At 42.5% G+C, this 14,344-nt stretch overlaps 1 protein-coding gene across 3 annotated transcripts in view; it reads left to right on the top strand.

The window, feature by feature from the left end:
- SMARCD2 (SWI/SNF related BAF chromatin remodeling complex subunit D2) overlaps positions 1-14,344 on the top strand; it is a gene marked incomplete at its 5' end in the record, with an annotated part of 29,063 nt that overhangs the window by 4,410 nt on the left and 10,309 nt on the right. For all 3 annotated transcript variants that reach the window (XM_083408674.1, XM_083408673.1, XM_083408675.1), the window contains one exon: positions 9,423-9,610. In XM_083408674.1, coding sequence (XP_083264800.1) covers positions 9,423-9,610 — 188 coding nt within the window. The remainder of the gene's footprint in view (positions 1-9,422; positions 9,611-14,344) is intronic.

Below are 14,344 nucleotides of genomic sequence, written 5' to 3'. Positions count from 1 at the left end.
GATATTGAACTGTTAGTCCTGTGTAGAATGCAAAAGAGCGTTTGTCCAGACACTTGCAACATGCAGATTTGCATTGAGACTGCAATAATACTCACCCACTGAAATAATAATTTTAAAAAAGATTAATGAAGTTGGACTGGTACCCAGGAATAAGACAACCTAAGGCAGCTACTTACCAGCAACACCAGGCCACAGACACAATCACAGGGTCTAGACTCTGCAGCAAACATGCCAATTGTGTCATTATACCTTCCCAGGAAACATTGTTATAGGACCTAATAATAATCCATAACGTAATGGGTTCATTCATTAGCTCAGCTTCTGATGTGATATATGGCACCAGCTTTTTCAAGTAATGCTCCTCTGAATGTTTATTGCAGTCAACGCATTTTGGAGTGGAACTTCCTTCTTCAGGAGTAAACTTAAGACTGTTTGAAGCAACTTACACAAATATTGCTGCCTATCTGGAACCAAAGGAACGATTTTCTTATGGTGCCAGATAGGCACCAATATCTTTGTGTAAGCTGCTTCTGAATGTCTAAGCTTGCTCCTCAAGAAGGAAGTTCCACTCCAAAATGTGTTGACTTAAGGCAGCTTACAGATAAAAACAAGAACCGCTAAAACCATAGAAGAAGCAATGATTAAAAAACAATTAAACATGGATAGACTCTAAAACTATATACATATATAAAATATATTAAAACTGTAATCTATTAAAACCAAAAGTAATAGTAATAGTGCCTAAAAGTCTGCTAGGCACTTCTGCAAAGATAAACAGGTATTTGTTCGAAGCAACTTTCATACAAAAGAAAGAAGGAATGGCAGAAATATGCACACAGTATCCCAGTTCATGCTTAATGGTAAGCCATTGTCAGAAATAAGCCATGAGTTACTGTGAACAAGCAGTGCAGGTGCTGGCTGCTCTGTTGTTCCCACTTTGCTCTGCCCTGTCTGCCTCCAGGAGAAACAAACCACAGTGCTTTACTTAGTGTTATGTGTGAACTGACACTCATGGTTGTTTTTTTCCAAACAACCCACAAGAGGAAGCCAAAGTTTGTTCATGCCTCACCACCACTATGGTTTGTTACTCCTGAACAAACCATAAGTGCCCAGTTCACTTAACGCCAGGTGAAGCCTCGTGGTTTGGTTCTGTCAGAGGCAGAATGGGATTGGTTGAACTATCATGCTCAATTTTTGGGTCAGAAACTTTTGTTCTTAATAACCTTGTTTTGGAAAAATCCTTGGTACATGAGGATGTTTGTGCACTTTTAACATTCCTATGATGTGGGGACTAACGGACAACAAAAGTGGATCATCTGAGCCCTTATGCTTGAAAAGATAATTGTATTCCAAGGCTGGAAAGATAAATACCCACTACCCATTACTCAGTGGTGTGAAGATCTTACTGCCCTTTCTGCTTTTGAGCATATATTGTGCCCATTTATATATCATATCAATTCTCTATATTAATATACCACATTTAGGAATAGTGGATTGTTATTGTGGCATTGTGTGTTTTCTTTCTGTTATTACTTTTTTAAAAAGAAAGAAAGAAAAAAGCAGCAACTGCCAGCAGACTACTCCTTATGATAAGCCATGGTTTATTTCTGACCATGGGATAGTGTTGTATGCTTTTGAGGCCAGTTATATGTTCCAAACTCTACAAGCTTTCTTTCTTTCTTTCAGTTATTGTTGTTTTTACTTAAAAGACAGAAACACTTTAAACCATGAAGCAATTGAAATTATGTAATATTGTTTTAATTTTAAAATAATACAGTGTAGATGAAAAAGTATAAAGTGTTTTGATGGAGGAAGAATGACATGGAACAAAAAAGATAGAATAAGAGTTCTGGGGACTTATGAGTAGTGTTGGATGACTGAATGAGTTCAAACTAAAGCATTATGGAAGTAAAATATAAGGAGTTGCTGAACTTGTGCAGAGCTTGTATAGCAAGATTATTACCTCAGAACACTGAAGGTAAGAACCGCGGGGTGGTATCCAGCCACATCATACCTGGAGCACACCCACTGAAATCAATGGACTTATGTAATTTCCATACCATTGATGTAAATGGTTCTGTGCTGAGTATTGACTTGGTTGGATATTGCTAATTAGGAACAGCCTTCAAAATTGGTAATCAGGGAAACAAGATCTGCATTTTCAAAAAGATAGCTCAAAACATTTATGTATGAGTGTTGAGTGGGCCATTTGAGTCTCCAGATGTCCTCTTGTTGATAGGACTGGAGAAATGTCCATAATGACATGTCTTGACTCCTTGTCTCAACCCTCAAAATACTACTACTACTAATAATAATAATAATACACACACACATATATATACACACACATATGCACGCAATGTGATATATTAGACACCTAGGAATGACAGTCCTTCTCTGGAGTTGTCTGCCTCCTTAAAATAAACCATTTTGTGTTGGGGTTCTATTCCTCCCCACTCCCACTGCCCCATAAGCCCATTCTGCCCCACTCTTCCAGGTCCTAAGGGACCCATGCGTCAGCAGTTGCACATCATTTGGACACGTGCAAAATGGTCACCACCTTTACAGGCAAGTAAGAATAGCTCCCCACACCCCGCAAACCCTTAAAATCACATTGTCTTTAAGCCCATATTTGTTTGTAAAAATTGCAGTGCCAGTTACTTTTTTATGTTATTTATTTAGAAATAACTTTCTGACTACCAGAGATCATGGGTCCTCCCCCAAGATGATCTGAATCAACACTGGTTGCTGTTAGCTTAACTCCAAGCAAAATCCTAGATATGTCCCAATAACTTTCTTTTGAGAGTATTGAATGAATTTAAGATTTGGGTTTAACTTTTCCTCAAAAAAAGCATTTTTCTGTATTATGACACTGCAGTTAGCATTCGGCTTAGATGGCGCTTTTTGTAGTACGCTGTGTGGTCTCCTTTTATGCTTGCATCCCATCATAATGTGAATTATTGTGCACGGGGTACTGGGGTAAGGGACTGGACTTAATGGCCTGCTGATCCCTTCCAGCCCTATTCTTTTGTAACTGGAACTGGCTTCTCAGCAGTCTCTTCATGCTGTGAAAGTATTAACAAAGACCAGCAGACAAGCATCCCTAGTGGTTAGAATTTGAGGACATTGGCTTAGTTGTTGCATCAATTTCAGACAATGGGAGGTACACACTTTGTGAATATTGGGTGCATCCCATATGAGGAGTGCTAGCTTTGCCTTTCAAATGAAGACAGTTTCAAAAGTCTGGTGTAGATTTTTAGCAGTGAAAGAAACTGCCTTCAAGTCCCTGCACTTCCTTTGGAGGTGGTAATGCTTCTGTAACAAGGAAGCCGGAAGCAGAAGCAGCCAAGTACAGCAGTTTCAGCAAGTATCAGCCTGATGAACCTGCTATGTTGTGCTTTGCAAGCCTCTGACTAGAGGGATGGAGCAGGAAATAAATGTACTACGTGGGATAGGGAAGATGAATTAGTACATGCATTAGGGAACGTTTCTGAAGGCATGGGTGCTTCTTGAAGCCTTTAACAGAGAGTATTTGCATATTTTCATTATGAGGGCCAGACATATTTTTTAAGTCCCAGCTGAAATTCACAAGATGCCGTTCTGTAAGCAGAATCTTGGAAATGCATTTCGTTGGATGAGTTTTAAATATGACTCAAATGTTTGATACCATACACAAGTGTCTAGTGGGCCAACCTTTTAATGTCAAGTATTTTATTACTCGCTTTTCCCTTCTTTCCTTGGTCTTCCTGCTGTGACTTTGGATTGCATTAAACCTGTGAAAACCGTTAATGGCAACTGAATGCTGACTCACCCGTGTTGCTACTTAAGTAAATGCACAGGGTAGCAATTAGATTAGATGGCAATTATCAGATGGCAAGCAGAATCTCTGGCTGTGGTTTTGTGTTGGAGAAGGACTGAGACTTGCCTACCATGGGACTGGCATGTTATTGCTGTGTGGATGCCCCTCCTAAGGAAACTTCAGCATAAACCACTTTGTGTGAAGTTTGTGTTCAGTGTCTTTCACACTTTCTAACAACTTGCAGATGAAAAGAAGAGCTGTCTTGTGCACTAGTAAACTCCCTGTTCTTCCATCATTGATTACATGTTCCAGAGACTAGAGGGAGAAGGGGGCTGAAACCGTAAGGACACTCTAGAATTTTTTCACAGGCTTCTTCAACATCATTCCCAAAGACAAATGAAGATAGCGCTGTATGAGAGATGGGTACGGAAAATAGAGATTGTCCTCAGTAATCAGGGGCAGTAGTTTTCTTTCTGTGCCTTTTAAATCCTATCTCTTCCCACTTTTTCCCTGTTCAGTGTTTTCAATACTGTAGTTCCACAGTAGCTGTGCTGTCATATCAGATTCTGTGCTTGAGATGGTATTTGTGTGTGTGTGTGTAGTTTTACACAGAGAGGAGTGGACGAGTGACTTACGGTCACCTGCAGCCCTATGATTCTGTGGCCAGGAAGGACCACATTCTAAGCCAAGGAAATGGTCCTAAGCATTTGCTGTAATCAGAAACTTGTATAAGAAAGTAGCAGCTCTTTAAAACTGCAGATGGTTGTCTTAATTCCTTGGGGGAGATGTGGTGGCAATTGAGACCTGCTCCTGTCTGAACTGAGTGTTCCTCTTGGGGGTAAGAAAAAACAGGCTGCAGCTGAACACGTAACTAAGACCGTTGTTTCCCAGTGGATGTTTGTGGTTTTGAACAATAACAAGCAGACAGATGTATAAATTGCCTATGTACGTATAATAGCCACATCTAAGCTACCTAGGCAGCTGTGCAGAATAATTTCAAGTTCATAAAATTATAGGAGACCATCAGATTCATCTTCCACAGAACAAGGCAGAATCATCCACACACATCTTGCTGTGTGTCAACTCTCACATTCCATATTACAAGGAGAAAACAAATACATTGTAAATGGTTCAAGCAAGTAAGTCACACATTGCTGGGAAAGGTACATATGCGCTGGCACATCCTTTCTCTTACTGTTTCTAGAATTTCATTTGACCTGGGAAGGTTCCCCCTCCCCCAAGTGATAGCAATTGGAGCCATTTCACACGCTGCACAGTTTGCCACATTATACATTCATTCAGCTTACCTATCCGATGCAGATGTTTGCAAACACATGTTTATCACACTGACAGTATACATGTTTAGACGCACACTTAAAATTTATTGCATGTGCCCCTAAAATTGAAATATGTGGAGAGGCTTTTTCCTGCTCGTGACAGAAAACCATCTGCAAAGTCTTCCCAAGGAAATTCTCTCGTTGGTGTGGAGGTATGGGATCTCAGCAGGATTTCACAGAGCGTGACCCTTGTGTAGCAAATAGGAGAAGTTGCTTTTTAAAAGCGTGTGGATGATACAAAAGGCATCTATCGTAAATGACCACTTTGAAGGGTCCGGTTGCCTTTAACTATATGAATGTGGGCAGTGATGTAGCTGATAAAAGAGAGGGTGAAGAGAGAATGTTGCGTATAAAATGGCACAGCCAAGCAACAGCGGAGTAATGAATATTGCTCCATTTGTTTGAAGAATGCTGGGGATTAACTGCACGCCGTCCTTTTCCTCAGCCAAAGTCAACACTGGCCCAGAATATGTAGTAATTGATTAGAGAAAGGAGGGAAGAAATAATTGTGTTGAGGGAGGAGCCTCTTGTTAAGAGGGGCAGTCTGGGAAATTGTGAGGATGCTGGTTATTTATGAATCTGCTTGCTAGAATTGAACCTCAAGGGTCCTTGGAGGGGTAACAGATGCTTGGTTGTTCGTAGCATATTAACATGCTTTATAAATCTTTGGTAGTAACAGCAAAAAAAACAGTCCAGAGACTCATAGACCTGTATACATGCTGCAATTTCTATTTGGGAAATCTGCAAGGAAAGTGATTCCACAATCTCTCTGGGCAACTTATTCCGTTACTGACTTGGTGCTCCTGTAGTTTGGAAGTTTATCTCCAGTTGCAACCTATATCTGCCTTTTGGTGCTTTACAGCCATTGCCACTTGTAGCATCTTCCGTGGATGGTAGTAATCAGCATTTATGTAGCATGTTTCACATACATTATCGTCGTAATTTTTATGACAACCTTGTTAAGTAGGCTAATATTATTAGCATCGCTTTTCGTAGAGTCTACAATACCCCTGTTGTAGATAGAAAGGAGGAAGGGAGCCAAAGCTGAGACTGTGTGGCTTAATCTGACCCACAGAACAAATTCATGGCCGAGGTGGGATTTAGTTAACTGTGACTCCCTCCTGCCTGACAACGTTTCAGATGCTTGAAAACAGTCAACATATCTCCTTTCATCTTTGTTTCCATAAGTGAGCATACCCATTTCCTCCAGCAGCCTTTCTATGCATGACTGTCTCCTGCCTGTTCTCGTGCTCATAATGTTCCCTTTGAATGTTTTTCTCCAGTATTCGCTGCTGTGGGCAATCCTTTCACTGTTGGACTTGTATGGTGCTGCCCAACCCCCTTTGCCTGAGTTCTGTTTGGGAGTGGCAGTGGACTGGAGGCTCTGCCTGGGCCTGCTGGGGAGGGATGAAATGTTGCCCTGCTGGCTTGGTGGCTTTGGCAGCTGCGTTAGCTCCTTGGCAGCAGACGCTTGTTTCAGATCCCACAGGGCAAGGGAGTGCAATCCCTTCTGAAGCAGGCTCAAGAGGGCAGGTGTGTATGTGTGCGCATACACAATCAAATGCCCCTCAAAGGACTTAATAAACAAGCCCTGTGCATAGGTAACCTGAGCTAAGTGCAGCTGTGAATCATGGCAGATCCAGCATGTGCTTTTCCAATCAAATTAGCAGTTGCCCCCAGATGTCGGGTTGCTGAATTCAGTCCTAGACAAGCCTTTAATAATTACAAGGGCAGGAGAAATGTGAGCAGTGTAGCTTCTCTTGATAATGAGCCCAACAGTTGGCAGAGTTTCTCCTTTTTATGCAGTTCTGCATAGAGCTATTAAGTGTGGAAGAGCCAAGTTTTGTCTGGTGATCCTGGGCCTAGCCCTTGGAGAAATGGCTCCATGGGGTACTGGTGGGAAAGAGTGGCTCAGAGACTCTGCCATTAAAGTTGTGGATGACAACAGGCAAACTTACCTAAATGTAATTATAAGTGCCAGCATTTTTGCTTCTGCTCCTTAAATCACCTGGCAGTCCTAGATTGCTGCCTTGCAGGACATCTCCGGGAGAAGAAGACTAAGGAGTAAACCCAAACAAATCTGGAGTGGAGTCCCTAAGGCGGTTGGATGGTATCTTGTCATCTGGACAGCCCAGGACCTCCATACACACTGCCAAGGCCAGGCATAGGCAAACTCGGCCCTCCAGATGTTTTGAGACTACAGTTCCCATAATCCCAGACCACTGGTCCTGTTAGCTAGGGATGATGGGAGTTGTGGTTCCAAAACATGTGGCGGGCCGAGTTTGCCTATGCCTGGCCTAGGCTGTCCCAGGGAGGTTGCTTCAGTACTGCCAATGCAGCAAAAACAACACGGGAGGCAGCAATTATGAGTTACCAGTCTCTGCAGCTGTAGCAGGCACTGTCATTCTCCAACAGTTTGACTTCACCCCCAAGGTGCACTCCATTGTCTCTTGAAACAGATGGATGCCAACAAAGTCTTAGACAGGGCACAGCATGCAGACAGTGACCTAATTTGCATATAATGCTAGACTAAACCATAGCATAGTGTTATGTGTGAACCCTACCCGGAAGCTATGGTTTGTTTACCACCAGCATACCTTGGTCTGAAGCTATTGCTAGTTGGCTTATGGGACTTTGGTTTGTTTTAATGAAGACTTAGGGTCATGTGCCTCGGTAGAGCAGAAAGTAAAAAAGCTGATCCTCACTAGGTGCAAGAAACAATGGGTGATGATCAAGGCTGGCCAAAATCTGTGGTGGTGAATTACAATGTTTTGCCAAATGACCCAAGTTTGTTACAAACACCTGATGTGATTCTGCTGTTTGACTTGTGTAACATACAAAAGATCCTGGTTGTATTGTTATCCTCTCTTAGTATGGTTGGCAGTTTCTATTGTGCAAATGTTTCAGGTGAGTTCAAAAAGCTTTGGAATAAGTCTCTGCAATAGTAACTTATAAAGTGCTATAGAAAGTTGAAAGTGCTTTGTGCATGTTCCTGGGATTTCTTAAAGTAGCCATTCAGAGTAGGTCAGTATTACACACATACTGCAGGCAGGCTACTGTTGACTTTGTGGTTTGAAATGAGATTTGAACTGGGGTTTTCCTAGTACACAGCTCAGGCTCTTAGCCAGTGTGCTACACCCACAGTATGTGCATCTCCAGGGGTTCTATGGGAATGTCTAGGCAGTGGAAACCTGTAAAAGAATCTGCAGAGGGACCTCTCTTGTGCAAGAGGAATAATCTCACTTGTTAGGTAGAGGGGAGGGTCTTGCCTGCAGTTTTTGTTTGGCTTTGGTTCAGTGGCAATGTTCTTGGGACACTGGAAAGTGTTAAGGGTGTGAATGTTTGTGGAGGAAAGTTCATCTGAGTGCATTCAAGAATAGTAAAGCATTTTAGACTTTTCTCCCCAAGTGCTACCTGAAACTGGAGCTAGAGGGCTGTAGCCTCTTGCACTCACCTTTCCATACCATCCACTAATCCATCATTAGGCGTAAATTTTGTTTTTATCTGATCAAAACAAGTTAATCTGAGATTCTTAAATGTGGGTTAACGACTCAATTGATTATTCATGTTCTCATATTTAAAACTGTACCACCAGCAGCAGAAAGCCACCAGATGTGCCAGGGGGAGGGGGCTGAGGTTGTTCTTCCCAATAGAAAACCACTTTTGCTCCATTGTCCATGTAGGCCACCAACTTAGATTAGAGGTTAGGAGAGTGTCTGCTTCCTCTTTCATGTCATTCTTTTGAGCACATAGCAGCTGGGCTGGTCTGCTAAATTCAGGAGAGGGTTCCTATACCTCCTCCTATACACAGAAGGATGAATGCTGGAAAGTGCAGCTTCCCCTGGCATATCATGGTGATGTGAGAACTATACCTACCTCAAATGTTTGCCATCTGTACATTCTTTAATAGCACAAAGTAAATGTGGCAAAGGTAAGTACAGCTGTTACTTAGCATTCTTGCACTCTTCCGTCATTTCTTCTCTTCACACTCGTCTGTACTACAAACTTAAAGCTGGTTTAATTGCCGTGGATGCTCAAGAGCTATAGTTTCATAAGAACTCTGTGAACTCTCTTTAAGGTGCCTATCTTTCCTCTCTGTCCGTGATCTACATTCCCAAGCAGTTCTTTGGAATACCATTAAAACAGTTTGTGTTTTTAATGTGGCTCTGCCTGTTGCACTTTGCCCTGCTATGGGAAGTAGAGTGACTTCAGCCAAGCTGCTGCCAATGAACTCTGATGCGTACAGTGCCTAGTTTCCTAGAATGTCTTTTGTTTTCTCTTGCCAGCGCCCTGGGATTCTGCCTGGTGGCCGGATGCCCATGGCAGGATTGCAAGTGGGATCCCCATCAGGGCCTCTGTATGGATCACCTTCTCCAATGAGACCTGGAATGCCACAGTCCATGATGGATCCGTTCCGGAAGCGCCTGCTTGTTCCACAGACCCAACCGCCTCCATCACTATCCCAAAGGCGAGGGTAAGTGCATATGTGTCTAAGTGATTTGAGGGGGGTGAATGTAGAATATAGGGTGAGACTGTATTGGTACTATTTGCAAATAAGATCAATTACATAGCCATCCTGTCTCTACAACATACGTAAAGTAGCCAGCTCCCATTCTTCATTAGACAACTTCCGGTGTCTCCACACACACACACACACTACTTTACCACACCACTGCTTAATATTTTGGGTTTGCGTTCAAGAAGAGAGATTGTTTTATGTCCCTGACCCCCCTTAATAACCACTGGTAATCCCCTCTCAGTCCATTTTGGAAGTTGATTATATTCCTGGCCATTGTGGTATGCTTTTGCAGTGAGATCCAGAAAAATCTAAGAAATTCCAAGGTGCAAAAGTGTTTCCTTGTTGATTTAACTTGTTAACTGCAGTACAGAGTTTAGAAAGAGCAAAAATACACTTCTCAGCCAGACAAAACAGAAGGGATTGTGCAGATATTGGCTATTAGCTGACAGGCTGAGCGAATACCAAAAAAATGTGCTATGTTGGAGCTTACCAGACCTTTTGGTATCTAGAACAAAGAGGGTTGTTGCAAACCATAAGATGCTGGTGCATATTGAAACACACACAGCAATGTTATCCACTAGCCATGTGTCAAGATCATGGTGCAGTTTTGGCTAGCTGTTATGAGGTATATTCATATAATTGTTGGCACCATTCATTCCAACACCTTATATCTACCAGATGGTGGGTCTTGACTGAGGCATTATCACATTTATACCAAGTGCAGATCTAGTGGTAAAAATATAGTGCTGATATTACTCTTCACTCCTGCATCCTGGTTTGTCCTCTAAGCCTGACTTGACTCTGGTCTTGACTTCCAATTTTATTCCTCTGGTCTCTAGGCTCTTGATGGCTTGCTCATCTCTAGTTACTGCCTACACTTGCTGACATGCAGCCCAGTTATATGCATATATACTTGGAAGTAAATCCCACTTAGTTCATTGGGACTCTCCCAAATAAGTGTGTGTAGCATTGCAGATTTGGCAGCAGAAGTACAAATGATACACAGGAGGACCAACAAAATCAAATCTGATTATTTGGGCACCAAATTAACAACCTTTAGAGAACTCCACACGTACCCTCCTCTCCTTCCTTGAACACCTTTTTCTTCTTTATCTTTCCACTTCTTGCCTTATAGCTTGCAGTTCTTAATTAATTTTTTAACAGAAGCAGGCTTGGATGTTTTCAGAGAAAGGCGCTTAGGACCCAAAAGGAAAGGATTTAACCCAAGATGTACAAAAAGAAAATATTTCCTGCAGCTTCTGTATATTATGTTTTATTCGGAACTACTTGGAGAAAATTTGAAGATTGAAATAAGAGGCAATAAAACCAGTAAAATACCTTTAACAGTACAAAAATAGGTAATAATGGCAAGGTTTAAAATGATATTGCCCAGATCCTCTAGTCTTCACCAGTGGAACAGTTCTGCTGCTGACAGGAGAGTAGGCAAAAGCTACCACCAGCTGAAACAGAGCATTTGGGGAAGGAGCAGAGCCGGGATGCAAAAGAATTTGCTGGATTGGGAGCTGGCTTCTGCCAGTGCATGACTGCACCAGCTTGGGAGCCAATGTAGTCAAGAGGCTACACATTGGGGCAAAACTACCACCTGAAATGGGTTCAGAAAACCATTCTAATCCAGAGAATCTGAGCTGAACCACCATCACTTGTTCCATAACATTGTTCTAAAAGGCATGTCCCAGGCAAGTAGACAATTTCATAGCTCCAAGGAGGGCTTCTTTTAGGAGTGATTGTAATATAGCCTTGTGAAGAGGACCAGGAACCACACTTTGCACAAAGAGGTGTAAATGGTCAGTCAGATAGGCGCAGCTGGCCTCCCTCAGTTAGCTAGAACTAGCAAAAAACATCAAGGTTCCAAAGCACAGATTGTTTGTTGGACTGTTGCAAGGATCTTGACCATGAACTCTGCTTACACCCACAGAAATTCATCCAAGCAAGAACAATGACGAGACTGAGGGCAGCTTGGCTAGGGGCATTGTCATTAAAGGGGATTACGGATTGGAGTGGATGTGGGAAATTCTGTCTGCTAAATGCTAAGCAAACATATCAATAGCTTACAGAGCAGTCAAGGGTACAGGATAGAAGCCTAGGACTAATTAAACCGCATATTGCTTGGAATGACTCCACTAGACAATACTGAGCCAATGCAATGAAGATGGAGAGGAATGTGTGCTTTGCTGTCCTTGTTGCCACAGATGGTCTTCATATGGACTGTAATTAGTGCTTTGTCTAACCCAGCCCCAATCTGTTGTCTTCACCCCAGCTCTACCTTTATCCAGACTCTTAGATTGTCAGCGATACTAAAGAGCAGCATGTTGGGGACAACAGAGTAACTTTGAGCATCTCCACAAAAAGCATTTTTTTGTCGATTTTGGGTAGAACAGACCATTTTGATGAAGCAGCCAAGGATTTCCCCTCACAATTAAAAAAAACCCCAGTTGCTTCTAGAAATAGCAGCGGAGGAGTCCAGCAGTGTCCCACCTTCATTTTGAACAGATTACCCGAGAAGGAATGATACTGGGACTTAATCCTCTACCTGTTCATGATAGCAGCAACTGAGGTGAACCAAAAGATTTAGGGCAATGTTCTTTGTGTGCAAATTGCTTCTCTCTCTGGATGTCCACTTCCCCCGTCCCCTAGATACTGTATGTGACTACTAGTTCCCAGCACTGAAGGGTGGGACTTCTGAGACATCACGATGTGGTTGGCCTGGGGGCCTTGAATCCACCCAAGTTCTGTTTTCAGTTAGTTAGAACCAAGGTCACTTGCCAGGCCTTTCCAACCCCTTCTAGGCCCCTGATCTATCTTGGAATTGAAGCATGTTTAAAATGGAATGACTCAAAACGAGAGTGAGAAATGCACTAATGACAATCTGAATTCTCTGTGACCTATCTCAGGAACTCTGTAGTACAGCCCTCTCCTCTAAGCCTAGGGAGACTGCTATGTGCACATTTTCTGCCTTTGTCTTTTAAGCTCAATGTTACTGTGAATAACGGCAGCTCGGGCTGCCTGCTTTCTTCAAGCTAGCCAGCTATTTCTACATACTTGGAAGACTTCTAGGTATGCAGAAGTATGTAAGCTTTGTCAATGATAGAACATAAAGTTCCCCCTCCCCTGGCGATCAGCCCAGTGTGGACCAAGTATGCTCGTTGATTTCAAGGAGTCATACAATTTTAGTTGTCAGCTGGAAAGCCAGGGGTGAAGTGAGGGAATTGGCCTTCTTGAACCCTTAACAGCTAACAGTTTTTGGGAGAAAGCTTGGTTTGGTACTTCTCTTAGGGGGTGGGGATACTTTAGCAGTTTCTTTGCAGGTTCTGCTTGTCTCCACCAATTTCCTGACCTGCACACAGTTTTCAAAAGCAATAACTGTGTACTTTCCCAGAAAAAGCCGAAAAACAATATACGTATTTGGTATTTATAGGCTACATTTCCAGTGTTCAGAGTGCTCCTTACAACTTATTTCAGCAATCCTTAAAATAGCTTTGCAAGGTATCCCAGCATTATCCTCCTGTTACAGAAGGGAGAGTGGAAGAAGAGTGACTTGCGTAATATTATCAGCTCCCGGTGGGTCCAGATTCTGTGGCTCTTACAGATGTTTTTTTGTTGATGGGAAATCAGATAGCTAAGATTAAGCAGCACCCCATTCACCCCCATTCTCACTTATGATATGGGTTTTTGACTCCCTTCACTACTATATCCTCCACTCCCCTTCTGCTAAGCTACTTCTGCTGAGCTTGACTTTCATCTGTTCTTCTCTCATGCTCCTCACAAGTCCTGCTTGGCCTGATTTTACCAGCTGTTTTTAAAAACAAATGGGATGCAAATGACATTCAGTTTCTTGGCAAGTCCTCCTCGGCCAGCTTAATCCAAGGAAGGAGATGCATAGAGAAACAAGCAGCTGCACACATCTGGCATCCAGGCTTCAGGGGCCATGTTCTACATGGTAGAAGTGGGGGAGTAAGTCTATTGTCTTGTTGGATTGCCATTTCAGATGCCAGAATATGATCCCTTTGTTAATTTGAGCTCCGTAGCTGTTCCTTTCCTTCTGTGGTGGGTTAAAGGCGCAGTTCTGTTCTGTGGTGCTGCAGGCAGGGTTTCATTTCCCACTGTATGGGTCTGAAATATGCTCTCTCCTGCCTTTCCTTTCCCCCCTTCTTCACCCTCTTGCAGTAGAAGAGAGGTTAATCATTTCCTTTTGAATAACACAACTCTGACAACAGCCACAAAATAAATTGCACACACCCTGAAGCTATTTGCCCTGGAAGGGATGTTGCTCTTGGTATCTAGGAGTTCCCCTCCAAGGAAAATTTCAACATTGGGGGCAGTTTTGTTGGAGCTGCAGTGTGGGTGGTGGGTGGGTGGGAGGTTGAAAGCCCAACTGTGCTATGGTTATGATCCAGATCAGGATGCGGGTGGGAGTAGCAGCAGCTATTTTATTTTTTAAAATAAAAATAAATACGCACATGGTGAAATGTGAATGCATTTTTTTAAAAAAAAAATAGTTTGGCCTGTTACAAAATAGAGTTTGAAATGTGGCAGTGAGTCTTCAAAGAGTATCATTCTCAACACGAAAATGATAAATCAGCTGAAATCTGCATAAAGCCAAAGCATATGACCCTTGCGGTATTTTTGAGGGAAGGGTAGGACAGGCACCTATTAGGAATATTACAAAAG

The sequence above is a fragment of the Podarcis tiliguerta genome (assembly GCF_965153285.1).
Source record: "Podarcis tiliguerta genome assembly, chromosome: 13".
NCBI lineage: Eukaryota > Metazoa > Chordata > Lepidosauria > Squamata > Lacertidae > Podarcis > Podarcis tiliguerta.
This window is presented reverse-complemented; position numbering and strand designations above follow the sequence as displayed.